The sequence below is a fragment of the Martes martes genome (genome assembly GCF_963455335.1).
Source record: "Martes martes genome assembly, chromosome: 18".
NCBI lineage: Eukaryota > Metazoa > Chordata > Mammalia > Carnivora > Mustelidae > Martes > Martes martes.
The window spans coordinates 14347788-14375140 of NC_137906.1; the positions used below are offsets into that span (position 1 = coordinate 14347788).

General features: G+C 62.3%; 1 protein-coding gene across 1 annotated transcript in view; it reads left to right on the forward strand.

The window, feature by feature from the left end:
• The window catches only part of MAD1L1 (mitotic arrest deficient 1 like 1), a 316273-nt gene that overhangs the window by 265249 nt on the left and 23671 nt on the right, over positions 1-27353 (forward strand). The window contains exon 17 of the mRNA XM_080829793.1: positions 8246-8436. Within this exon, the coding sequence (XP_080685919.1) occupies positions 8246-8436 (191 nt within the window). The remainder of the gene's footprint in view (positions 1-8245; positions 8437-27353) is intronic.

The window sequence follows — 27353 nt, forward strand, 5'->3', positions numbered from 1 at the left end:
CACCGGTCCCTGAGGCCCGCAGCGGGGGACGGCAGCGTCCACCGTGCCCTTCCTTGGAAGGCTTCCCTGAGTGCTGTGCAGGGAAGCGGGGGGCCCTCAGACCTCCCGGCTGGCTCAGGCATGGGCACACATGTCTCTCCAGGTTGCCTGGGTGCCCCTCGTGCCTGCCAGCCTCCCAGGGCCCTCCTGGGTTTGCATTTGGGATGGGACGGCAGCCTGCCTGCAGAAAGAGCCCATCAGGGATGCACATGCTACGTCAGGGCAGTGGCCCTGCGGTTTTTCTGTGCATGTCCGAGAGCACGGGACCCCTGCCCGGGGCAGGCATGTCTCTCCCCGCTCTGCACCATCGGCCAGGACCAGGACCCAGACCCACAGTCATAGCCCCTGCAGGGTCGGCTCCCATAGTTGTTGATAAAATTGCATAAATATTTGATGCTTAATTATTAAATATTTAAAAATGTAAAACTACAATAGTTAGAAGTTACGAGATGTGAATAATTAAGCCCCGGAAGTGTGGCCCAGCTTTGGGCACAAGCAGAGCCAGCACCACCCTCCCACCGTACCTCCTTTCTCATGCACCTGCTGGAGAGGCTCAGGGACGTTTCCCACAGGGACACCTCAGGCCCAGCCCGGCTCTTTGGCCCGAGGCATGGTCCCGTGTGGTGGGAGTGTGGACGGGGCGCCTGCTGCACTACCCTCGGGGGCTAGCCTCTCAAGGTGCAGGGGTGCAGGCGCTCTTTCATTGGTTGTCAGGCCCTGCATCGCCCTGACACTTAGCCGTCCTTGGGACGAACCTCTTTACAGAGGCTAGTCCCCTCCCTGGTCTTTTTTGAGCTGCAGGGACCAACTCAGAACGCATTTGCTTTCATCCATGTGCCCTTCAAATACATGGGGACGCAGTTTGTGCTCCAACTTCTCCAGACCCAGCATGTCCACATCAAAGAGCTGCTCCTGTGGTCTCGCGGTGCACTGCCATGGCTTGGTTCCCATGGGCACAACCGCTGCCCCCCTCTCCTCCCCTCCCCATGTGTGTGTCCTCCAGACACCGGGCAGGCATTTCCTTCAGCTCCATCACCAGCTTCCAGAACCCAAGGAAACAAATACCCAACTCAGGACCTTGACCTGCAGACCCGCGGCTCCCCAGGGCCTGTGCACAGCGGGGGATGGGACTGCCCTTGCCTCATGCCCACTGCCAAGACTGGGCACCATTGTGCCTACTGGGCCTTGGGAGGACTCGAGACCCATGGGCCAAGGGTGGCCAGAGCACCAGCTGGCCTTCTGGAATGTCTGGCCCAGCTGCCGGTGTCCTGGGGGCCCTGTTGGGGTGTCTGCGTGCTGTCTTTCCTGACCCTCTTGCCCTGCAGGGCCTTACCTGGGTTCCTGACCATTTAGTTCAGCCAGAGACAGCCAACAGGGAACAGTGTTCCAGAGGCCGACCGGCCCCAGTCAGCTGGCCAGCACTGCTGGGCACACAGTGGGCCCACCCCTTGTCGGGGCCTCAGCCTCCTCATTGGGGAGCCAGGCAATCAGCCTCCCCACAGGTGCGCCCAGGCGACAGGCCATGGATCGGAGCTCAGTGAGCATGGGGGACACAGGTGCATGCACCCAGGGCACAGGCCGTGCATCAGAGCTCAGTGAGCATGGGGGCAGTGGGTGACAGGCACCCTGCTATCACTGCCCACTGCTAAGCACCTGTGTGGCATGGACCCCAAGGGCACGCTAGCCATCATCCCTGCCCTGTTGATCCCTCCAGGCTGTGGAGTACGGTACCAGGGATGCCCAGAGCTGAGGGGCACAGTGTCCAAGGGCCAGGGCACACACGCCAGCCTCATGGCCTGTGACAGAGCGGGAAGCTGGTTGTCCAGCCTCTTGGAAAAGTGGGGGACACCCCACCCACCCTTGGCCCCTGGGCCTCACCCTGCTGCCTCCCTCCAGGTGGGCCAGTCTCAAAACCCTCCGTTGCTGCCTTTCCCACGCTGCCCTTGGAGTGGCCCGGACGGGCGCCAGGTTTAGAAACAGCTTCCTGGAGCAGCCTGGGCTCAGAGGGCCACTGTTGCTAATGGTGAAATATTAGTGCTGTTTGTTGTTGTTTAAGCCTGAAAATCGTAGCATTGGCTAAGTGTTTTTTATTCACTTCTCAGAAAGAAAAATGACTCTGTCCTGAGTCCCCAAAGGAAAATTTCAAAAGCTGCTTCCAGCTCCTGAACAAAGCGCCACTGCGGGAGCCGGGCCGGCCCACCTCTGATGGCTTGGCCAGCAGCAGCCTGGTCCCTGGCCCCCAGCCCCCGGCCTGCTTCCCTGCCCTGGGTGCCTGCCCTGAGCCTGGCCCTTCACCCCTCCTCTCTACTGCCCTCCCCAGGGCCTCTGTCCCCACCCAGGCAGGCAGCCAGCTGGTGGGCATACCTGCTGGGGCTGGTCTGCTGGACATGGGGACACACAGCCCTGGGCCCCCTTCCAGGGATCCTGAGCATGGGGTGGGTGTGCAGGCCGCGTCAGACCCTGCTGGGTCTGCTGGCGCAGTTTGACTTCTTCCTGCTGTGCCCGTGCTCTTGCCCACCTCCCTGCGCCGGTGTTGACAGCAGGTGTGGGTGCCAGTCCACACTTTACTGGTTGGCTTCTCAGGAAGCAAGCTGCTGGCCCCCCGGGGCGGGGTGGGGGTGGTCCAGCTCTTCCCTTGGGCATGAGCCTGGCCACAAGGGGGCAGGTGTCGGCATTTCCTGCAGCTGCCCTGAGGGGTGAGGCATCCCCTGGGGGACAGGAGGACACATGTGCCCCCATATGGACCCTGAGCCCCGGCTCCAGTCGGCCTCCCCCCGACCCCAGGCGGTGAGGCCCCACTCTTGCGGTCTGCCAAGCCTCATTCCTCTCCTCTGTCTGCTTTTCGTTTTCAAAGATCTTGCTCGTCTGCCACCACCTCCCCTCCCTCCCACAGCGGTTGCAGTGCGGAGCAAGGACAAACACGCGTGTTCAAGGGTGGGCACGTACGTTCCATCTGCCCTGTCTACAGGGAAGCCCCATGTGTACGTTACTTTTGTTGACGCTGATTTTCTAGGGGTTATGATTTAGGATTTATGCAGAAATGGCATTTTCTGTACTCCCGGCTCCTTGAGGTGCTGTAGGGAGGCAGTGGGACAAAAGGACCTAGTCCTTGGCTATTCTGAGCTCAGAGTCTGCTGGAGAAATAACGGTAACACAAAGGAGCTTTTAAAAATGCTCTGTTGCGCTAAAGCAGGCACTGTCATGTACCCTGAGAATATACAGCAGGAGATGGGATCTATTCCAGATACACAGTTTTGAAGGTCAGATGACTAGGAGTCAGCTAGAAACCAGGAGGAGCTGCTCCAGGTATGTGCAAAGGTCCTGAGGTGAGGAGGAGAGTGCTGTTTCATTCAGGGCATGAAATAAAGGCAGCCAGGAGCAACCGGAGGGGCAGCCTGGGCTGCTTGGCAAAGGCCTAACGGCCACAGAGGGGATTTTTGGTTTTGTTTTGTGTTAAGATTTTATTTGTTATTTGACAGAGAGAGAACGTGTGCCAGAGCAAGCATGCTCAAGTGGGCGAGAACAAAGGGAGAGGGAGAATCTCAAGTAGACTCCATGCTGAGCGTGGAGGCCGACACAGGGATTCAGTCTCATGACCCTGAGATTGTGACCGGAGCCGAATTCAAGAGTCGGATGCTTAACTGACTGAGCCACCCGGGCACACCAGCTGAGGGTTTTAACCCAGACTACATCTTCCCTTTGGAGCTCAGAATTTTGTCAGAGGGCCTGACTTGGCTGCCAGGGCCAATCTAGGCTGACTGTAGGGGGAGGCCTGGGGCCCCAGCCACCTCGTCTCCCGGTCCCAGCTGTGCTCCCCCACCAGCCGCCTCCACCGTGAAGGGGCCGACCTCCCGCAGGGTGGCTGGGATGGTGGCCAGCGGACAGCACCTGCTTTGCTGTCGGAATCCTCTGGCCTGAGATGTGGGTTGGGGAAGCCCACTGATGGGGAGCCGTGACCTTGAGAGGTTCCAGGATGGAGCTCAGGCTAAGGCGCTCAGGGCCAGAGATGCGTCTGTCCCACAGAACTGCCAAGTTGGCAGTTCTACTTGGCCCTACTGGCAGGGCCAAGCAGCTCTGAGTGGCTGAGACCCAGGCACCTCTCTGGTGCACTCAGACCACTGGTGCAGAGGGATGTGGCCCACCAGCTGCCCTCCTAGGAACCGTTGGCATCTTTGAAAGTGTTTCTGTGTGGTCCTATCTGCTTGTGCTTCCCAACACTCCAAGGAGTAAGAGGAGCTTGGAAGAAAGGGCTGCACGTCAGCAGCCTGTGAGAGCAGGGGGCCTGGTCTCCATCCTGAACCCAGGTCAGTGGTCTCTTGGGGCACAGACCTCAGTTGTCGCCACCCCTGCCCACCCAGCTCCCTGCACTTTCCCCAGCACACTGGGAAGGAGGGGATTAAACCACAGTAGCGCATGCACGTTTAGCGAAGTAGAGACACAGTGGGCTCTTCCGGGCCAGCACGGCTGCGTGCTGCGGCCCTGAAGAGGCTTTCTGCAGGGAAGGTCCAGCTGTCCACCCGCCTGCCTCTCACTTGCGCTCCTCACCCTTCCAGGATAAAAACATTTCTCTGAATTTCAGACTGTGATCTGGGTCTCCAGAGTTATGTGCCCATAACCACCGCTCTTTTATCCTGACATCTCTGCTCTCGGGGTGAAGCGCTCTCTCCTGCCAGCCTTTATATAATGGAGAGATGGAAAGCAGTTTATTTTTGTTCTGTGTCCTTCCCACGGGCTTTCCCAGCTGCCTTCCAGGACTCCAGGAGGAGCCAGGTGTTGGGCATAGATGAGGAGCAGGGGGCGGAGGGCAGAGCCATCCACTGGCCCCGTGGACATGGCTGGGGGCAACCAGCAGGCCTGGGTGGGGCCACATGCCAGGTCAAAGGGCAAGTGGCATGGCCCCTTGACCTTGGCACCCAGCCCCAGCCCCAGACCCCACTGCCCATGCCTACCTTCCACACCCGGGCTCCAGGCGGCAGTGTTCTCTCTTTGGCACCCACTTGTCCATCAGCCTTCCTTGTCCCTCACCGAGGACTCTTGGAGAGAAACGGGCTGCTGAGGAGAGGAGGGGCAGGAGTGGCCTAGAGAGGAAAGACAGTGGTCGGGGGTGGGGGTGGCCATAGTCTCCTGGCCAGTGCAGCTGGAAACTAGTGTTGAGGGTGGGGGTGGGGGCAGGAAAGGGCTGAGGGCAAGTCTGGGCCAGGTGCAACCTCCCCCCGACTCTGGGTCTGGTTCCGGGCCTGAGTGCAGGCGCCCCAGGCACGAGGTCTCCATCCCGTCTGGTGGTCCCCAGGATGTGTACCCAGCAGAAGAGCTTTGGGGTGGGTGGCCCAGGCTCTCATCAGGCCGGATGAGGCCACTTGTCTGCTCCGCCGGCCCTGCCAACGTGTGGTTGCCACCAGCAGGCGTGGCGCTGGGGATGGCTGTGGCAGGGTACCTGCATGTGGGTGCAGAATGTGGTCCCCACAGGTTCCGGGGTCTCGGGCTCTTGGTCACTGGGACGTGGAGGAGCATCTCATGAGTGCCACATGCACAGGCCACCAAACCCGCCCAGAGGAAGGCTCTGCTTGCTCGCAAGGAGAGCCTGCATCAGAGCAATGGCATTTCCAAGGCAAAAGGCACATCTTTTATTTATTTAATCCAAACCATCATGTGAATTATTCATTCACGTTTATATAAGCAATTGAACAGCAGAGTAAGGGGGAGGTCAGAGCACCATCTTTGCTCTGCCCTGAGTCACAGCCAGAACGCACGGTGTCCCTCCTGAACACGTTGCGTTAAGGTGACTCCACCGGAAAGCTGCTGCCTCGCCCGACCCGCACCAGGCAGGCCGGGGTCAGAGTCCTCTTTAAACCTCTGAAGGTTTAAAGGGTCAGGGTGGCTCCCCTGCCCTGACCCAAGCACCCCTGCTCTTGCCCGTCAGAGGGTGACGGGGGACTTACTTCATGCTGTTGAGCAGGCTATGTGGGGTAGGGTGTGCGTGCTGCCTGGTGTGTGGTCCTGGCACCTGGGTTCCCCTCTCAGGGGCACCTGGCAGGTGGCCAGGCTCATCCGCTCCTGATCCGAGCCCTGTCTACTCATGGGAGTCTATGAACTCTGGAAAGGGCAGCATTTTGGTGCCTGTGGACGAAGGGGCTCCTACCTTCTCCAAGGTCAGGCTCTGTTATTACCAAGATTTAATTTTCCCCGTGGACATCTGCGATCCATTAAAGGCCATGCAGCCTCTGACAGGGGTGAAATATTGCCTCAGATCCTCGGTCAGTGGATTTTCCCTGGTGGAATGGGCTTTCCTCCCGCTGGCGGACCCATCCTCGGTGGGCTGGCCGAGAGACACAGGGAGGAGCATGGGGTCAGAGCCGCCAGTTACCCCCTTGGATTTCATAGTCTGATTACTTGATTAATCCAGGTCTCCGTGCCCAAGTCCCAATGCAGAGATTCTCTGCTCCAGAAGGACAGTGTCCGTCAGGGCCTTCGGCACCGTGTGTTGGATGGGGGGCAGGTGAGGGCAGGGCATGGGGATGGATATGTGTGGCGGAGAGACCAGAAGGAGCTGTGCTCTAGTATCAGGAGGCCGCATTCAGAGCAAGAATGTGGCCGGCCCCAGGCTGCTTGCAGAGGCATGGGCAGTGCAGACGAGTCTGAGGATCTGTGCTCATGAGCCTGGCACCACCCAGAGCATGTGAGTGGCAGGGGGCTGTCGAGAGCTTGGCCTGGGGCAGAAGGCCCTCCCTGTGCCAGGTGCCCGTGGCCAAGCACTTAATCCCACAGGCCCTTGTTTGGAAAGCAGAGAACCCGCACCCTCCCTGTGGCCTTGAGGCAGCCGCAGAGCCTGTGGAAGCCTGTGTGTAGCTATTGGGCGCCCTCATTGGTGGTATGGCTTGAACCACACCACACTTCACTATGGCCCCGTAGGGTCCCGTGGGGTCTGGCTTGGTCCTCGTGACACCTCTGGAGATGGCTGTGTGCCTGACTCGTACCCAGGAGCTGCAGGGGGAGGGCCTCGAGGCTGCAGGTCAGGAAGGGCAGAGAGGGTACAGGGTCTCCAGTGGGTTTCCTGCCCCAGAATGCAGGCTCCCTGTCCCCTATCCCCGTCACCTCCTCCAGGAAATGACCCTGCCCACATCTGCTCATGTTAAGCTGTCCAACTGGACCACCTGCTCTCGGCCCCGCCAGGGAGCTGGTGGTTGACAGGCCTGGGCCTGGGCGTTGGTCTGAGAACAAGGGGCTGCTGTCCCCATCACGGTGGGCAGGGCTCTGAGCTGGGCTGACTGGCTCCGAGGCTGGGGGGTTTCCCACCATGCCCTTGGCCAGGGGGGCTCCTGTCTGGCCCATTGGCATCCCCATCGTCAGCTCCAGACAGGATCACTGGGAAGCTCCTGGTTTCAGAGGCTACACTGGTGTTCGAGGAGAGCCAGCCTCACTAATGAATGGTGGGGGCTGGTAACTGAGCTTTCACTACTGGGAAGGCACCATGGGGGACAGAGCCGTGGTAATTGCTGTGTAGCCTCCTGACGGCTTTGCACTTGGCACGGCATCTTCTCCTGCACAGCCCTAGACCGTGGTGGGAGTGACGGGTGGGCCCGGGGGCCTCTGCCCTGAATGGTGCTGCTAGAGCCACGTGGGGGCCAAAGGGGGCCGAGGGGCCTGCTTCACCTGGTGGCCTTGTCTCCGGGTGCCAGGGGAACCCCAGGGAACATGGTCATGAGTCTCTAAGGCATCTCTTCTCAAAGACCCCCCATCCGCCCGGCGCTTTTCCATCCTGGCCCATGCGGGTGGGCGTTGACCCCTCGACAAGAATGCGGCCGCAGCTGTGTGTGGGGAACCAGGGCTGCAGGCCAGGCCTGCGTCCCTGGTCAGAGAGCACTCCTGCCTGAGGGCTGTGGCCAGGGGGCGGTCCCTGCACCCCCACGTCCCGACCTGGGCCAGCTTCCGTGTGCCCCGGTTGTCCTTCAGGGAGGGACCAGGCCAGGGGTGGAATTGGGGCTCAGAGCCTGGAGGGGGTCTGGCATTCAGAGCCCTGCTCCCCGTGGAGTCACAAGCGCAGGCTGCTTACGGCTCACGCTCTTCTCTCCCGGACAGAGCACACACGCCGGGTGCTCGCCAACATGGGTGGCCTGTCCAGCTTCCTCGACCCTCTGCCCAGAGTTCTGACCATGGCCCCCTGCTGCCACCCGGCTTGCAGGCTCACCTCCTCTCCTCTCCCCCTCAGAGCTGAGGAAGCAGGTGGAGAGCGCCGAGTTGAAGAATCAGCGGCTCAAGGAGGTCTTTCAGACTAAGATCCAGGAGTTCCGGAAAGTCTGCTATGCGCTCACGGGCTACCAGATTGACATCACAACGGAGAACCAGTACCGGCTGACGTCCATGTACGCCGAGCACAAAGCTGACTGCCTCATCTTCAAGGTAGGGCCTGCCGGGACCCGCCGTTCACGCTGCTGGACGACGGCGTGTGTGGGGGATCAGCCTCGCCTCAGGCCGGCTGGTGCGTGGGGGGCCAAGGCCAGGGGCGTCTCCTGACTCTCAGCCACCCCCAGCTCTGCCCTGCCCCCAGGGGCCTCTTGCAGGAAGCACCAGGCCCTGATCTGGTCGCCTCTGGCTGTCGGCCGTCCCCGTGTGGCTGGGAAGGAGACGGCAGTGAGGCCCTGGGCATCCCGCACCAGCCGTGCTCAGGGGACAGCTGGAGTAATGGGGTGAGGGTCCGTGCTGGGCCAGGGAGGCGCCTCGGGACTGGACCATGGCCAAGGCCAGCATGCTGCACTGCAGGACGGGAGAGGGACCTCCCCTCTATGGGACTCTGTGGGACATGCACTTGGGCTTGCTGGTGAGGTCAGGGCTGGGACCCCTGGCTCACAGGAAGGCAGGGACTGCATGACCCGTGTTGGCCCCAGACTCCCTCTCTGGAGATGCTGCTGGGGTGCAGTTCCGGACGGGACATGATAGGTGTCTGTGTAAACTGTCAGAAACGTACTTCACTCCTGTGTGATGTCCCGCATCTTGGGAGAACTTGGCATTGCTGATCGTTGTTTCATATCTTGTAGAAATACCACAGTTCCTTTTAAATGTTAAGTAAATTAACAAAGATGTACAATTCGCTCTGGGCAGCCACCACAGAGTGGAGACAGGCAGAAGTCACTGTCAGACCCCCAGGCCCTCTGCCGTGCCCCCCACCAACCCTCTGCCATCCCCCCCAAACAGTTGCCATACCCCCCTCAGACCCCCTGCCATCCCCCCCACTGGACCCTCTGCCGTCCTTGTCCCAAATCTTTGCCGTTTCTCCCGGTAGTCTGCTATCCCCATCAGACCCTCTGCCATCCCTCCAGACCCTCTGCCACCCCCCCAAACAGTCTGCTATTCCCCCCAGACCCTCTGCCATCCCCCTCTCAACTCTCTGCCATCCCTTAAACGCTCTGCCATCCCCCCAGCCTCTGCTGCCCCCCGCCATGCTCTGCTGTCCCTCCCCACCTTCAACTCTCCCCCATGCCTGAGGCCTGGCTGTGCTCAGCACCCCCGCACAGGCACGTGCACCCTGTCCCAGTTCTGGCCAGGGCTTGGCGTAGCAGGGGCCCGCCAGGCTGGTGGCGTGCACAGAGTCTTTCCAGTAGTTTTGCAAAGTCCTGGAAGCACGGGCTCCTGCTCACCATGCCCAGCCTTCAGCTCCCAGCCCTCCTGAGCACCAGGGTATGGGGAGGACTGGCCGGAAGCAGGAGCTGTTTCTCTCATTTGTCCATGGAAATCTTGGGGGTGGGTCCATGGAACGGGCCTGGTAATTTCCGTGTCCTTGTCTAGCCTCACTGCCTCTCCACAGAGCAGGGCACCCAGGCACAGGACAGGGCAGTCCCTGACTGGTCGGCAGGGGGCACCCCTCTTGTACTCTGCTCTCAGGCGTTCCCCTAGATGCCCCAGTGGCCCCCATGGAGGACGGCCGCAGGCCAGGCAGCTGAGAGACCGCGACTAGTGGGTCAGGATCTCCTTCGGCAAGCGCTGGCGCTGTGCAGCCTCCCGGGATGGGATGGGGGGGTGGGGGCGTCCCGGGAAACAGAGCCTAGGAGCATGCATGTTTGCACGTGTGCATGGACATCTGCATGTGATAGGCACATGCACAGGCTCCCCCCACCCAGACCCCAGGCAGGGCATGGAGGCAGAGTCTTCTCGTGCCTGTCACGGGGCCCTGCTGGTAAGGAGCCAGCCCAGCTCTTCACGGATGGCTCTGGACAGGTGGGCTCCCTGCCTCCCTGTGTCTTGGTCCCGTGGAAGCCCAGCTTTGCCAAGGACACTGGTTTTCTTATCGTGTGCAGTCTCGTCACCCCATGGTGCCTGGTGCTATGTGGGCAGGAACGGATGGTGGGGTTTTGCCTTTCCCGTCCTGGCTCTTTAGGAAGGATGGGAAGCCATGTTGGGTAAAACAGAGGGACAGGGATCTGGGGCCGGCTAGGGGCCCCAGACACACCCTTCCTGCCCCGAACGTGCGTCTCTCCCTTCAGGGTGAGGCTGTAAGTCCCCAGGATTCCAGCGTGGGCCCTGGGCCCTACATTGGACCCCTTTGTGGGTCCAACTGAGGGGCCCTCCCTCACCCTCCCTTCACCCTGCAGGTGAAGCCCACCCTGCCCCGCCCAGCCAGTGCCCCCATCCTGCATGGGACACGAACCTGCCTCTTGGGCTCCCCGATGTGGCTGTGAGGGCCTGCCAGCTCCAGTCCCCCATCCCTCACCCCCAGGGCGACCCCGGCTCCTCCCTCACTCTTCCATTGAAGCCTCCCCCTGCTGCTCACACACACGCGGGCACCCGCTGCTCGGGGCACATCCACATGGGGCCTTCCTTGGAGCTCACGGGCCACTCCACGGGAGGGGTCGGGTGGGGGGGGTCCGTCCTCTTGGCTGGCTCAGCCTTCTGTCCACAGACACGCTCCCCAGTGTCCTGAGGGACAGTCCCCTGGCTCCAGCCGCCACGCCGTGGGCAGTGCTGGGCAGGGCCTGGAGAGGCGGCTGCTGCTTGCATGCTGCAGGGCCCCAGGCTGCCTCCGTGGTGGCCCCGTCCTCCCCTGTGACTCCGCCGGCAGGAAGTGCTAGGCTGTGGGGAGCAGCTAGCCAGCAGCGTGGCAGTCTCTGCAGACTCTCCAGAGGTGTGTGCGTGCGTTCACATGCTCGGCCAAAGGCTTCTGGGACACTGACGACAGTGAGCCTCTGAGCTTCCTCTGGGCCAAGGGCTGTGGGGCCCGTGGCTGGAGCTGCCTGGCCTGTCGGGAGTGCTCTAACCCGGCACTCTGAGTGACTGCCGGTTGGTCACCTGTCACCTTTGCCTGCTCACTGTCAAGTGACAGGATACCCCATCCCACCCTGTCCTCTGCCTACTTCCCCGCTCAGGGCCTGGCACGTGCAGGGTGCTTGCTGAGGACAGACAGATGGGAGAGAGAGTGTAAGAAGATAAGTAGAAGGCAGACCGACCCTCTGCAGACACTCACTGGCTTCTAGGGACCAAAGAGGGGACGTGAGGGGCCCTGGAGCCCTCCCACCCTTGGCAGGGTCACTGCACCCTGTGGGACTCAGCTTCCCCACCCACAGTGGTGAGCTCGGTCTGGATGCGCCCCGGGGTCAGAAGGGCTTCGCCCGTGAGCTGAGCCTTCAGTGGGGCAGCAGGGCAGTCTTCCTTGCAGGCTGGCAGTCCTGAGTGCGAGAGGCTGCTGGACAGAGATGGGCCCGAGAGACGGGGTGGCCCGGCGGCCCCCATGCGGTGTTGGGGCCCTGCCACCTGGGGGCTGATGGCGGACTCCCGTGGCGGTGGTCATGGAATCAGGCTGGAGGCGGGTCACGGTGAAGTATAGCCTCCTGGCCCCTTTGCTTTATTGTATTTTATTTTCCCAACAGTGATTTTTCAGGCAGGAAGGGGCCCAAGGCAGAGTTGGAAATAGCTGAGCACTGTCTCAGCTGAGCGGGCTCCACAGATGTGCGCCGCAGTGACTGAGGGCTCAGGCTCACCCGTGCGCTCTCCGCGAGGACACGTGGCGCCAGCGGTCCGGACGTGCCGGCTGTGTGCGGGGAAGCTGCCTGGCCCGGGCCGCCACTCTGAGGACGGCAGGAGCTCTGACCCAGCAGGGGCCTGGCTGCACACCTCCCCCGCTCCCCCCCCCCCCACACACAAACCCACCCCAGAGCTGAGCCGGCTTTCCGTCGTGCTCACGCCAGTGCAGGGGCCTGTGAGTTCCCAGGAGCAGCCAGAGCCCTGGTTTCTGTGGCCCATCGTTCCGTGTGGCTGTGCTTCAGGAGCCCTCGGGCCCGCCTCCTGCAAGAAGGCCCTGTTGCAGGGGGGAGACGAGGATGGGGAGGATGGCAGCTGAGTCTCGTGCCAACGCCCTGTGTGGCCCAGCTGTGGACGGGGCTGCTGTGGGACGTGTGGTGTCCTCTCGGCCTGGCCCTGGGGATGATGTTGGGGCCAGCTGGTAAGGCAGGACCCAGCTTCTGGCTGCGGCAGAGTGGCTCGAAGGCGGCATAGCCACGTCCGGGTCTCGTCTGCTGTGCAGGGGTCTCCCGTCTGTCCAGGGCACGTGGCAGCATGCGCCGGTGGAGGCTGGGTATGAACTGGACCGCAGTGCACACCCTGTGCGGCCCGGGACCTGAAAACTCCAGAGTGACTCCACTCACCACAGCGAGGGCTCTGGGGACACGGGGGCTGCAGGAACCCTCCAGGTGCTGACCCGCTGCCGCGCAGTGCTCCCTGGGGGTGTGGGCAGCACCCTTCCCGCACGCTTGCTTGTGTGGGTCCAGGCGCCCCCAGGAGAAGTCTGGCTCATGTGGGGACATCCCTTCCCTCTGGGCTCTGCCTTTGGGGCTTGGAGGCACATTGGTGGCAGCCTGCTCCCCGAGCCTTGCCCCAGAGCTGTCCGAGGGTCACCTTGCCCCTCCCACCTGCTGACCAGTATTTGGGGATGAGGCTTCTTCCTTCGCTTTCACGTGTCCAGGTCAGCTGGCCTTCACAACCCCGCTCAGGTGTGGCCTCCCTGAGAAGCAGGACCTGTCTGGGCTCCTCCAGCACCTGCCTCCCCACCTGGCCCCCAGGAGCATCTCTGCAGAGGCTGGGCCCCCTGAGGAGCTGGGCAGGAAGGCAGGCTCTTGAGGGTCCCAGAGCAGTGGAGACCAGGGTCAGGTGGCAGGCAGTGTGTCAACCTCCAGCTCACTGTATGCTGTGGGTCTCCTGGGCGGTGCACCTGCTCTGACGGGGTGCACCTTTGCTGGGGGCTCTGGCCCCTCTGGTGTGGGCCCAGAGCCGACAGTGGAGGAGTGTCTGCTAGATGGAGGTGACCCTTGGGGCTGCAGGGACAGCCCCTGTTGTGTTGTGAACAGCGCCAGACTTGGGGTCAGAGCTACAGAATGTGACTGTCATCATGCCTCCCCTGGGCCGTATGGGACATTCACAGGGCTTCGCCTCTGTGAGCCTCCCCTTCCTCTGTGTGCACCTGATGGCCGAGTCGGCCTTAGGGGTCCTCACAACAGGGCCCACGGACCATGTGTGGGAAGGAACCCGGCCCTCTGGACCATGTGGTTCTTGGTGCTCAGCCCTGAGAAGATCTCACAGCATCACACATAGTCCCCGCAGGCAAGTGCACACAGGGCTTGGTGCCTCTCCTGGGGCCGAGGCTGGGGTGCAGACGGACCTCTGTGAGTAGTTCCCTACCTCTCCCGTAGAAGAGCAGCCTGAGCGCACATCAGAGGTCACGTGTGTCCCGCTCCTATGCAGAGCGTGCAGCTGCTGGAGAAGCCACAGGGGCTCATACCTCGCTCCCACCACGCAGTCATGACAGCGCGCTTTCTCCCTTGGGCGGGCGTGTGGGCCACACTGCTTCTTGGTACCCCCTTGGGACGTGCCTGCTGGGCCCCGGCAGCCTCCCCGCACCTCCACAGACCCAGGGCCTGCCCACTCCGGTCCTCTGCCAAGAGATGCCCGCTTGTTGGGCCCCGGGGAAGAGCAGAGCTGGTCTTACCCAAGGTTGTCCGTTGTTGAGGGGACATAGGCTTAGGCTGAGCCCCCTGTGTCTGCCCAGCTTGCCCCCAGAAGGGACCGGGTATATGGCTGCCACCGGCCCCACCCCAACCATTGTGTCTGTTCTGTCCCCACACCCTGTGCGTGGTGTGGCCCTCGTGGGCCTGGCTGGGGCCTGTGCAGGCTGTGCTGTCCCCCGACGGAGCTTTCTCCTTTGTCCCCTGTGCCTGCAGCCTCTTCTGCTTGTAGGGCAGCCTCGTGAATCAGCAGAGCAGCTCTGCCGGCTGGCCTTCCCCTGTGCCCCTTCATCCACAGAGCACAGCCTCCCTCCACTGCCCTGGCTCACACCAGCCCCACTGGGCCTGGCTGGCACCGTTGCCGGGGGACCCCTATCTGATGGGCAGAGACAGGCCGGCAGCCTCCTGTGGCACCAAGGGCAGGGCCACCCACTGCAGAGGTGGCGTCACGTGGGAGCAGTTGCTGTGGGTCAGCAGAGGTGGGGAAAGGGGCCAGAGCCAGGCTGGGGAGATGTAGGGCTGCCCTGTCCAGAGGCGGGAGGTTGGGCCAAGCAAGAGAAGGGATTTGGACAAGGCCGTGGTGAGGAGAGAAACTTGTGCCGTGGGGCGATGTCCACGTGGCATCATCTTGCTGGCACAGGCCTAGTGGGCCTTGCAGTTGCCACGCCAACAGCTCTTGGCTAGAGGAGGAAGAAGGGGGGCTTCTGGGAGCAGGAGCTGCCCCTTGTGCCCCAGGGACAGCTCCCTTTGTTAGGTACTGACCCGGAAGCAGCCCGGACAGTACAGCCCCACGCCGGGGCCTCGTGTCAGGAGAGGAGCCGGTCTGAAGCCAGGTGCACGTCTCTCCGAGGCTGCCTGGGGACATGCCCCATTCCCCGCCGTGAGTTCTGCGCCCATTGCTGTGGGCCTGATGGTCTCATGGTGTTTCGGCGGCGGGAGGGGGTCCTTGCCGTCCCTGAGCAGCGTCTGGCTGACATAGGCCACTTCCTGCGTTGCTGTCTTCCCATGCAGGAGTCCCAGATCCTACGGCAGAGATGCCCCAACAGTAGGAGAGAGCGGGTTGAAGGGTGAGCTCACAGGGACCAGTGTCCCAGCACTTTCACCCACACACGAGAACGTCCTGCCCGGGGCTGCTCAGACCTGTTGGACACAGGGCAGGCACAGCCTGGCCTTGGTCCACTGCAGCTCTCCTGTCCCCACCCGTGTGGGATGCCTGCCCTCCCCCACCAACCCCTAAGTCCTTTCCCTGCCAGCCTGCCCCCTGGGCACCCCTCGGCCTAGACCAGGCCATTCTCCCATGTGCTTTTGGGTTGCAATAGGCTCTCCCATGAGCGGGTGGAAGAGAGTGAGGACCCGAGGCACGTCCACAGAAGCAGTGTGTGAGCCTCTCTGTGGGCTGGAGAGCTGGCAGAGCCATGAGGGCACAGTGGCTGACATCCGGGGACGTCTGTGGGCTGCCCATGCCAGGCAGATGGGCGGTGTTCCTGCCGTGCCTGGCGACTGCTGACCAATCTGGGTGGCCAAGGCGTGCTGTGTCTGGAAGCTTGGTTGGGATCAGGCCAGCCCCACATGTAAGTGCCAGCAATGCCTCTCGGTGGTCCCGTCCTGGCACTCGTCTCCCTGAAGGTGACTTTGTGGAGCAGATGATTTACTGCAGAGTGTGGCTGGCTGCTGGGGCGCCGCGCAGGTGCACGGGGACATCCCTGCAGTGTGGCCTGCAGGCCTGATGGTCTAGGGGGCACTGGGCCGTCGGGACCTGGAGGCCTGGTCAGGCCAGGGCCTCTGCACCCTCCCTGCCACCGTGGCTGTGTGGCGACTTTCGCAGAACGGTCAGGACTCCAAGGTGCCAGGACATGGCCTGGTCTCACCCCTGCGTTTATGCACGACGGGGCCAGCATCCCAGGTTGGGCCGCGACTGTCCAGTTGCTTCAAGTCAGATCCTACAATCAGAATTGGAGTATCCATTTCTGAGCTGTGTAATCATGAGAGAAAGGGGTTTGCTCTGTTTTCTCAGATTTTTAAAGGAGAGGAGAAAAGGTCCCTAAGGGCACTCGGACTTTGCTGGGTGAACCTGGTCTTCTGTCCCCATCTCCTGGCGGGGGAGCCTTGCCTGTTGGGGGATGTTAGGGGATATGGGGGGGGGGGCGGGAGCCGCCCTGCCTGGTGTCGAGGCTGTGGTGTGGTGTGTGGGCTGCCCGGCACGGGGAGGGGGCTCCTGCTGGCTTGGACAGAGAGCCCCGGACAGTCAGAATGCGGCTGCTCCTTGGAGGAGCACGGCTTAGTCCCACCAGCTCTCCTCCCTCGTGGCTCCGGCCTTGCCCTCGCTTTGTGCGGATGGAGGCCTGGCTGCGGTAGAATGGCAGGTGAGCCTGGGCATCTATGCGGCCCCACCAGGCAGTGGAGAAGTAACAGGGCTCCTGCGTGGGAGGCCCGGGGGAGGGAGGGAAGCTATGCTGTTTCTCCTTCGCTCCCTCCCCTGACAGGCAGTCGAGACCACGCACAGGCTCCTGTCGGAAGAAAGCTACTCGTGGAGCATTCCAATCTCCTGCTGTAACAATGAAGTCGAGATAGACACTTTAATTTGAATTTGCCTTTTTTGGGTCCCCTGAATTTCAAATAGAGTTGGTTTGAATACATGCTGACTTCAAAACCTCTCTCATTTCTTCAGCTGAGTGGGCTCAGGAATCGGGGTGACCCAGAGTGTCCGAGTAGTCATGTGGAGTGCACTGTGGCCCCCAAACCCCCTCTTCCCAGACATACTTGCCCCCTGGGCCTCAGGAGGAGAGGCCAGACTTATGCTAACCTGGATGATGCCCAAGCCAGAGCCAGCGCCTTCTGGTGTCTGCCCTCCTGGGGTGGGGGGGCTGGCTTGTTTGGGGGGATTGGACAGCAGCTGGGATCCCAGGACACAGCCCTCAGTTCAGGATGAGAAAAGGCTCCCAACATTGGGAAGAAAATTCATGAACACGAGTAAAGAGCTGGATGACTTGGTGTACAGTGGTGCCTTCCTGGTTACAAGATGCGTTCAGGAAAGGCTGGTGACCTCTTGGGATGATAGCTTCTTCCCAAGCAGATGGGCCATGTCCTTCCAGCAGACAGTGGGCCCTCACACTGTGAGCAGCACAGTGCAAAGGAAGACCTGGTTTCAACTCCAGCAGCTTATGCAAAGGCCCTGTGGTCAAGGGGGCCCGGGTATCCTCAAAACTGAAATAAGGCTCTGGGGCTAGATCCCAGGGATTTGGGAGGTGGTCTGAGGGGAGGCAGGTGAGGAGCAGGGCCTGGGGCACACAGCACCCTGGTGGCTAGGGCAGCATGTCGGCTCTCCGAGAGCATCAGGAGCTCATTCAAGAGATTTTAAGACAGGGACTGTTGGCTTAAGTGGACTATTAGGGCGTAAGCACAGGAGCGTGAGGGGGAGAGGTGGTGAGTGGAGCGTGTAGTCCACGTTCACAGCGAGGTGAGCTCCTGCCTCCTCTGGGGCCGCCACCTGGCCCTGTGGTCACAGCCACAGACCCTCTACCCGACCTTCGTCCTGGGACTCCTGCAGGCCTGGACTTATGCCTCCTTCCTCACTGGTGGCCATGCTTGCCTGGTGGCCACACGGAGGCCGGGGTCCTGATCGTACAAGCAGCTGTGGGAACCCTGTCCAAGTATAGCTGGGCCTGCAGGGTAACTCTCAGCCACGTGGGACCCCATGTTCAGGGGCAGCGTGGGCTGGTCAGCAGCTCGCTTCCATGTTCATGTGTGTTTCCTGGTGAAGCGGGCCCAAAACACGGAGTTTTGTTCTCCCACTCCATCCAACGCCGGATTATGAGCATTTTCTACCCGGTTAAATGTTCGTCCCAGTGACGGGCTCAACAGTCCTGTGAGGTACTGTTTGTGGTCCTGCTTCATTGATTCGCGTGTTCCTTTGTGCTCAGACGGTTAGCCGGGTCCTCTGGTCCGTCTGCTGGTCTGCTTACTGCCGTGAGACGGCGTTGGGGGGGGCCCACACCTCCAGACGAGGCCCCCGGGAGATGCGTTCTCCATTCAGCCCCACAGAGGCCTGTCCCCGTCCCCCCCAGGGACATCCTTGTGCCTCAGGTCCCTAGGCAGCATCGCTGGAGAACCCAAGCACACCGCAGCTCCTGTTCTTGGGGGAGAGCCGGGCGGGGAGTCAGCCTAGGTCCCTCACACTCTGTGCTCTGAACTGTCGGCAGTCCCCTGAACACCACCACCTTCGTCCGCCACAGTGGGCACCAGGGCCCATGCGGAGCCATGCCCCTGGACACCCAGAGGGCCTGTGAGGCTGACGATCTGGCCTCACCCTGTGGACCTGGTCTCTTGGCCTTGGGCTGCTTGCAGGATTTTCTCTGTGCTCGCTTCCCTGTGGTCCCAGTGGCTCCTCAGGTTTGTGGTGTCATAGTTCACCAGATTCAGATGGTCCAGGCTGTCATTCTTCACGTGACGCTCCTGTGCCTCTCCTGGAGCTCTGGCCCCACTCCCAGAAAGTCACTTGGTGTCACCTGGCTGCGTGCTTGTGTTTCTGTGTCTCGGTTTGGATGGTCTCTGTCGCTCCCATCTTCCGGTTCACTGACCTGTTCTCTGGGAGCTGCTTATCTGCTGTGGGCCTGGGTGCCCACCGGAAACTCCTCTCTGGCCAGCGAGGCCCTGTGCACCTGCTGCTCTTGGGGGGCCTTCCCAGGTCACAGAGTGCCCCTGCTCTGCTCCGTGCGTGGGCTCTGGCCTGCAGGGCCCAGCTCCTCAGGGCCTCTGGGCTAGCTGCCCACCCAGTGAGGGGCCCCTCACGTGCCTCCTTTCTCTGGGACTGTCGCAGCCGCTTGCCCAGCATCTGCACACAGTTGTGTGTATTTCGTCCATTTTCTCCGGTCGTTTACCACACGAAGGCAGCTCTGGTTCCAATGCCCTGGTGGACGTCCCCAGTTCATGTTTTAAGAAGACCAATCAGCCCACAGCAGGGTGGGCTCTGGGAGCTCCGGTCACCGCTGAGATTACACACAGACACGGTCTGTCTCCGCACGGATCCCGCGTCTCCTTGCCTCCCCGGAAGTGCTGTGGGCCTGGGTGTGCAGAAGGTCACTCGAGGCAGGACAGTGTGCCGACGGACCGTCCCCACGCATGCTCTTCCTGGCCGCACAGATGCCGTGGGCCTCACCCCCCGGGAGCTGCAGCAGCTTGCCCCGCAGACCCCCCAGGGCGACAGATGGGCCAGGGGAGTAGTGTCTGCTTTCCTCAGGGGTGTCTGATCGTTGCTCTTTTCACTTCTCACTGGGGAAAATTGTAAACGTATGAAAGTAAAGATCAGCATCGAGAATCCCCATGAGCCCCCAAAGCCCTCTGCCGCCTGCTCCCCATTATTCCGCAGCAGCACTCAGGCTCTGTACCATCAGCTAGGATAGTCCGAGCATTTGGTGGGGGCACTGTGATAGCAGGCAGGTGCGGGGAGGGGAGGAGTGGGGCGGGAGGGCCTCGTGGCACAGCGACACGGTGGTACGAGGGATTGGGCCAGCGCACGGGGTCCCATGAAGCGCGCGGGGTGGACGGCGGCTGACCGAGCTGGCCCTGCCCCTGGAGAGGGCACTGCGGTGCTGGCTTATGGAAACCAGAGCAGCAGGCCGGGGTGAAGTCCTCGCCGTGCCCGCCGTGCCTGCCCCACAGCCCCCCACGTGCACACATGAGAGCACGGCCCACAGCACGTGTCGGGGCTTGAGTGGCTGCCTGGTGGGTTTGTACCAAATAAGACTCTGCTGTGGACGCTGGGCACAGTAAGCTCAGTGCCCCCGGCACCAGCCACGGAGCTGGTGGCTCCGCTGCTGAGCACGTCCTCCCACCTCACGGACAGCATCCTCCTCTTCGTGTCTCACGTGGCCTGTCCTCCGGGCACGTGCCAGGCAGGGGCACTGTGGGTCCGCGGCGTCTCCCCCCTTCTTAGGAGAGGACACCAGGCCTGGTGGATTGGGGCCCTACTCTCATGACCTCGTTCCACCTTAACTTCCTCCTTAGAGGCTCCAGCCCCGAATCTGGGGGGCACAGGCCAGCCTGTGCAGCATGTGTCACAAGCTCATTCCAATTCGTCCGTGCGTGTGAACCACATACCACCCGGGCACACGTAATCTGATGTAACCGGGGTCGTGTCACACCTGCTGGGGGTTTTCCTGGAGAGATCTCTGCTCTCTGTGAACCTTTCTTGCACTTGGCTCCCCCCACCCCACGTGGGGAAGCACCTGCCTTGTGCCCACATTCATGCTCTGAGCAGCCAGGGAGGCTGTAAGACTGAGGTTCAAACCTGCCCACAGTGTCCCCCCAAACTGACCTGTTCTCCGTGGCAATTTCCCCTTGGTCTACCAGCTCCTGCTTCCCACAAGCCATCAGCCTCAGCCTCGAGCGCAGATCCCAGCCTGCCATGTTGCTCAGAGCTGGGGTGCAGCAGGAAGGGAGGGGCCTTCCCCGGACAGGGGCCTGGTTACTGGATGCCTGGGGACTCGCCCGCTCATACTTGTCCAGCCCACCTGCAGAGGAGGAGGGGCCGTGGGTCCCACCCAGCAGCCCCTGTGGTCATCGCAGCAGGACAGAGACTGTGGGGTCCGGACCCTCTGCCCCTGGGCAGGTAGCAGGTGGCATGGCATTGAGATGTTCTCCCTAGGCAGCCCGATGCATGAGCCCCCCAGGCGGTCAGTGAATAGCCACCAGCCCTGGGTGATGTTGATTTGTGAGAGCAGCTCAGTACCCCTCTTAGTTTTTAAGGGAGCCACAGGTGGCGTGTACACTGTGTGGATGCTCCTGGGTTGTCAGGATCAGAGGGCCGGCCCTCCCGCTCCACCTGCCCCTAGAGATGCGCCCTGGCCACGTGGTGGGGGAGCTTCTGCTCTCCCCCAGAGCCTCCCTCCCCAGCCAGCTCAGGCTCCCAACACCGCTTCCTGGCTCACTCAGCACAGTGGCTCTTGCCACACAATGAGACAGTCACCTGCACCCCGACTCTGAGAATGCCTCCATGAGCCCCCATCAACGCCGCTGCTGTCCGCTCGCTGGCCAAGTCTTCCTATCTGCAGGCAGGGGTCCAGGTCCAGCCAGCAAGTCAGGAACACTGAGGCCCAGGCCTTCCCTTCTCCACCTGCTGATGGCAGGAGCGGACATGGGAGCCCTTCCAGGTCCCAGGTCTGTCCCCATGGCCCCTCACGTGCCCAGCACATGTGGGGTGTTCCAAGAGGAGTGACCTGGCCCCAAACCAAGTTCCGCACACCTCCCAGACGTCCTCCATCCTTGAACTTCAAGCATCTGGCACAGGTGCTGCCCCCGTTCCCACAACACACGTGCACCCCGACGGGCTTCCCGGGGCATTTAAGGGTCCCCTTGGGAGGTTAACATAGAGGTATGTCCTGAGGGATGGGGCTTGTGGTTTCTGTTCTCTTTAGAGAGAGATCTAAGCAAGAGTCCGTGTCATGAAGGAGCACAACGACGTGACCCTGTGGCCGGGGCAGACGTCAGCCCAGCGTTTGGCAGGCTGGGCCTTTCATTGGTGCTTAGTGACCTCCTCTAACCAGAAACCACCCCCCAGCCCCAGAGGGCCGGCCAACTCCCCGTGCCGCAGACCCCAGGGCCTTTGCCTGGCGCAGCATCCTGTTCCCCTGAACACTGCCCCATCCTGCCACCATGCTCGCTCCTCTGTGTCCCTTCTCTGCCTGATGACAGTGTATGTTTTCCTCAGGGACATGGCCCCAGGGCTGCACTCCTTGGGCACCCTCCTGACCCCTCTGGAGGCAGCAGCTCCCCGCCCCTGAGTGACTGCATCTGGGGCTGCCTTTCTCCACAGTTGGAGACCCCCAGCCAGGAAGAGCCTGAGGGGCACCCTGGCCTGTGCGGGGCCACGACCTCTGCTCCCTGCCCGTGGCTTCTCCTTCGTCCTCAGAACTGCGCCTGAGACGCAGCTGCCTCCACACCCTCAGGAACAGGGAAACTGAGGCACCAGGCAGAAGGCACTGAGCCAGGATTGGCATGGTCTGTCCACCCAAGCCTCTCCTCCTAGCTCCGCCTCCCCCTGGGCCACTGCATCCTGTGGGGACAGGGTGGGGCCCTTCCTCTCCTAACTTTGACCTCGGGGTGAGCAGGTTGTGGATCAGAGGCCAGGGCCGTCCCCACCCCCGGGGCAGGTGTTGACTTTCTCTCCGGGGACGCAGTGCCTGCCCCTGGCTGTTGGGATTGACTGCTCTGACATCTCGTTAACTCACCACAGCGCGGTCTCTGACCACACCTCACCTCGGGGCCAGGCCTGGCGCTGGTCGTCACTCAGGGACACCGTCTGCCTGCTGGCCCTACGGGGCTCCCTGGAGCCCAAGGATAAGGGCAGCAGGACGCCAGAGATGAGTGCAAGCCTTGTTCTGGGGGGAGGGGAGGCCCTGCTGGGCGCCGTGCTTCCTCAGGGCTGACATGAAATCGGCTGCCTCTGCATGGTCTGTCCACCGCGTTAGCAGAGCTGTGTGAAGGGCACGTGCCCAGTGCCGTGGCCACCAATGGCAAGTGTGGGCATGGAAGCACATCAAACCGCGAGTGAACACAGCCGCCGTTCCCCGCTGTGAGCACGTCACGCCCGTGCTGTGCCCCAGGTGGCCTCCTGTAGAACCACAGGCTGTCCAGGGCTTGGGGGGAGCAGTGTGGGGGACGCGTATCAGAGGTAGAATGCCGCCACCTCCTTGGGACTTTGGAGCTGTGGCCACCCCTGTGTCTCCCTGGGAGCGAGCAGCTTCCCCTCCAGCCCCAGGCTTGCCACACCCCAGCGCTTTCGCTGCACCCCAGGGCTCCCGCCGCCTGGCCGCCTCCTGCAGCCCAGACTGGGGTTCAAACCCACTGGCGCTCCCTAGAAAGCAGATGCCTGAGCGACACACACGCCAGGCTTCCCAGGAGCCTCCGCCCTCTCCGCCAGTGCCTGTCGGGGTTCTGCCCTACTCCCCACCCCCCCACCACATCCCCACTGGCTTGCTGCGTGTCTGCAGCACCTGACAACTTCCAGGTGAGCGTTGCCTGTACCATCTGTTCCTCCCGGCGTGCTTCCTCTCCCCGGGCAGGTCCCCGGGTGTCTGTGCGCTCCCAGCCTTCACGCCTGGGGCTAGGGACTAAGAATCTGCCGGTCTGGCGGGAGGTGGGGGCAGGCAGACAACCGGTTATGTTCTGGGTCCACATCTGCCTTCCTCCAAATCCCAGCCTCTGTGTGAGCCCATGCAAGGTGCCCTGGAGCTCTGAGGAACAAGGGGATGTTGAAGCGGGCCTTGTAGGGACCCCAGGAACACAAGGTCCTCAAGGTGGGGACCCTGTGTCCACAGCTGGGTGCAGGCACCCCATGGCCAGGCCCAGGGCTGCCCCCATGGCAAGGTCTGAAAGTGGGAGCAGTAGCCCGCCAGGAGTCGGGGGCCACCCAGAACTCAGGTGCAGCTGTTGGAGCAGCCCCCCTTCCTGGCAGCAAGGGGTGACTGTCACAGAAGCTGACAGCGTGGAAACGTAGTCATGAGCTAATGGTGATCATGTGCAGCTCCCTGTGGCTCAGGGGACGGATGCCCAGGGCAGTGAGTAATGCCCACAATGACACCAATAGCCTCAGCCTAGGGCTGTGCGTTCCCTGGCCGGCCTGGGCAGCATCCCAGAGCACCTGTGTCCAGCGAAGGCCATGGCTCTGGTGGCTAGACCCCCAGGATTCTGGATTTGGGAGAACCATGGGCATGTGTGCATCATGATTAGGAGTGAGGGGTCACGGCCCTGCCCCCATAGGCCTTACTGCTGACCGCATGGGGCAGGAGGGTGCCTGTCCAGCTTGGCGGCGTGGCACGTGGGCCGGCTGCTGTCTCACCGCTGGCTGAAGGTCAGTGGGGCCTCCAACAGTTGACCCACAAAGGATGGGCTTCACGTGGCCCCGCCAGGGGGCCACAGGGGATGGGGTGCCGCTCTAGTAATCGGCCGCCAGCCCTCAAGCCGGCCCCCGGTGGCCACTCCGCCAGGCGGCCGCTCTGGCTCCCCAGTCAGCCACCCATCCTCAGCTTTGGCGCCTGTGAAGGGGCGGCCTGATGACGCCCAGCATGGTCTGCAGAGCGGCGGCAGCCCAGGGCCATGCTGGTTCCTGTACCTGTGACCGGCTCCCTGAGTCCCCCATCCGCTGCTGGGAGGGGTTATGTGTGGTCGAGTTGCCATTTCCAGGGTGGCGTTGACGTCTTGTGACGGAGGCCGGAGGAGGGGACGTCAGAGCAGCACGCAGAGCAAGGTCTGGTCTCTGCCAGCCGCATGCCCCTGCCTCCTGTGCCTGGCCACCCGCATTGGGGTGCCAGCCCCACTGAGGTGTCTGGCCTCGAGAGTGCAGCCGGGCCTGGCAGCCGGGCAGGGCCACGGCTCGCAGAGGGTATCATTGGTGCTGGCGCGGTGGACACCCTGAGGCCCCCCGGCTCAACCACATGCTGCAGGGGTGACCCTTCAGCCAGGCAGCCACACGCCGAGGCCACGGAGGCTGGGAGCAGGCCCTCTGACGGCAGGAGGGGCGAGGGGGCTCCCCTGGGTCTCTGTAAGGGCACTGACCCCCCTTCTGACCTCCTGGCACCCTAACAGTGGGGTTAGGCTTTAGCCTGCACATCGAGGGACGACACATCAGTCCATAGCAGACACCCCCAAACCAGTCTGATGTGTTTCCCCCCGGGACCCTCGGCGCCATGTGAGCCAGAGGTCGGGGCCGCTGTGACCAGTCACTGTTTCCAGGTCCTTTGTGTCCAGGCCCTGGCACCCTGGACCACCCGTCTGCACATGGCGGTGTCCCCAACACACCGAGGGTGGGCTGCCAGCTGAGTGCACAGCGAGCCCTGCCTAGTCCGTCCTCCACACGCAGGTTCAGCTCTGCTCCACCACCATGGCCGTCAGCACCGTGCAGGCTCTTTGTGCGGACACAGGCCAGGGCTGGAGAAGGGTCCTGAGCGCATCACAGGGGCGGCCGTGTCGGGGGGCTGCTTGCAGCACGGGGAGGAATCATGGACACATCGCCTTCAGCGTGGGCTGTTGAAGACAGACGGGAGGGCGTGGCACAGCGTCAGAGGCCAGGGAAGCCCAGGCTGTCCTCGAGCTGCCAAGCATTAGAGGGAGGGAAGCCTGAGCGAGGAGCCATACAGACCTGGAAGGTTCTGGCTAATTCGGTCCTGCAGGAGGTGGGGCTTTCATCCCAGTTCTGCCACTGCCCACCCCCTCAGGGCCACAGAAGGATCATGACCCTGACTTAGAAGAACCAGGAAGGACCCTTCGACTCGCCCCTGCCCCCTCAGGCAGAGCCGCAGAGCAGGACAGTGCCTGAAAGACTTGGACCACAGATTTCAAGCAAGTGTCGCTTCTCCTCATGGGAGATGGTGTCTTAACTGTGTGATCCTTATCTGGGCCGTGCCTTTCTACATGGGTGGAAATCTGTCTTCATTAGTGACTGGTTTACATTGGGAGCTGATGGCTGGCCCGTGCCCACACCCCTATCCCCTGGCCCTCAATGAGGGGCTCTTGCCCATGACAGTCCTTTATTTCCGTTCCCTACTGCGGTGCTAGGGACAAGGATCAGCCAGGGCAGGGGGAAGAATTGCAGTTAGGGCCCCTCTCGGGGTTCGCCGGCTGCTGGGGAATCACAGATCGGAGGCCACACACCTGGGTCCTGCTTCAGTCTAGGTGACTGTTAGCAAGTCCCAAGGGACCAGATTGGGCGCTCCGGCCCCACCTCCCTTCTGGGCCTCGCACACAGGTCCGTCCCCCCGGTATTTGTCATCCTGCGGTGGCAGCCCCTGCCAACCCCACCAGCGGTCCCCCGAGCTGGCCCCTGGCTCCCGTCACTGGGATGCCTGTAGGAGGAGCTGTCACGCAGCTAGGCTGGACCAGTGGTCCCGGGGCACTTGCGGGTCACTGGAAGCCCGCGTCTGGCTCCTGGAGCCACCAAGATCCTGGTGCGGGAGCATTGCCAGCGGCCTGGGCCTGGGCCTCTGCGTCTGAGTGGACGTGCAGGCAGGAGGGCTGACGTGCTAGAGCCATTGCCCCGTGTCCCCGCGGCCCGTCTCCGTGTCCATGGACGCCGCGTCTCTGAGGCAGCCGGTCCTGATTAACTGCGCAAACGTAATTAGTTCACATCACAGTTTGTGGAGGCCGTTCCTCAGGGAGCTGGTGCGCACAGCTTCTCGTGGCCGGGAGGGCCGGCTTCCTGGTGTGGCACTGGTGTTAACCCAGTGCCCTGCTCGGGTCTCTGCTGTCCCTGAGTCAAGTCATAAAGAGCCGCGTCTTCCTGTCTGCCCCCACCCCCGCACCACCACTGTGAATAACACGAAAGCCGCTTTCCCAAGGAGAGTGCCAGGAGTGTGGGGCCGAGCAGGCAGGGTGTCCCGAGACCTCCACAGCCCTGCTGCCCGAACTGGGCACCATGGAGCGTGGCACCTGCCACCTGGGGGCCTGGGATGGCCGGGAGCAAGCCGCCTCACCGTGGGGGCGTCTCCCCTCCTCACTGTCACTTCCACTGCCCAGCTGGCCACCAAGATCCCGGGCAGAGCTGGGAGGCCGAGGGGCTGCCCCAGGATGGCCCTCCCGGTCACTGCTCTTCACTGACTCCGTCCCCCCGCCACCAGGCAGCCCAGTCACTTGTTCCGTGGCCCCATGCCGTGCTGCGCTCTATCTCACTCACCTGCCCTCTCCCTCTGGTATGGCCTCTGGAGCGGGGCCAACACCAGGCAGGTCTCCCCGGGAAGTCTGTCACACCCACAGATCCCATGACGTTGGCTGTGGTGGCCGTATCACGTCAGCCCAGGCAGCTCGGGGAGGAAAGGGTGCGTCCCAAGTCCCAGTCCTTCTCCCCCAGGCTGAGTGCCTCAGTGCCTCCCACGCAGAGCCTGGGCCCTGGGTTGGTAGAAGAGAAGGGAGCCTGCTGTCACCTGCAGGGTGCACCCCAACACACGCCCCAGCTTCTCTTCCCTCAGGAGGCGTGTCTTGGGAGGGGGGCTGGTCCCTTGAGAGCACATGTGGTGGAGGTTGACGAAGTTATGAAGGACCAGCTAGTGAAGATATGGGCCTTTGCAGGCCACACGTTCCCCGTCACCGCTGCTGGGCCATGCCGGGGTCCGGCACCAGCAGCCCCAGATGAGCACGTAACCGACCACAGCCGTGTGCCGATCGAACTTTACCTACGAGATGCTGATGGCGGGTTTGGCCCCCACGCCGTGGTTTTGCTGGCCTCTGTTCCAGGAGACAGGTCTGTCTGCTGAAGTGACCCCAGCAAATTCCTCACGCCCACATGGGGTGTCTCTGAGATGTGATTCACTTACCGCAAAACCTACCCTTTTCAGGTGGACGACC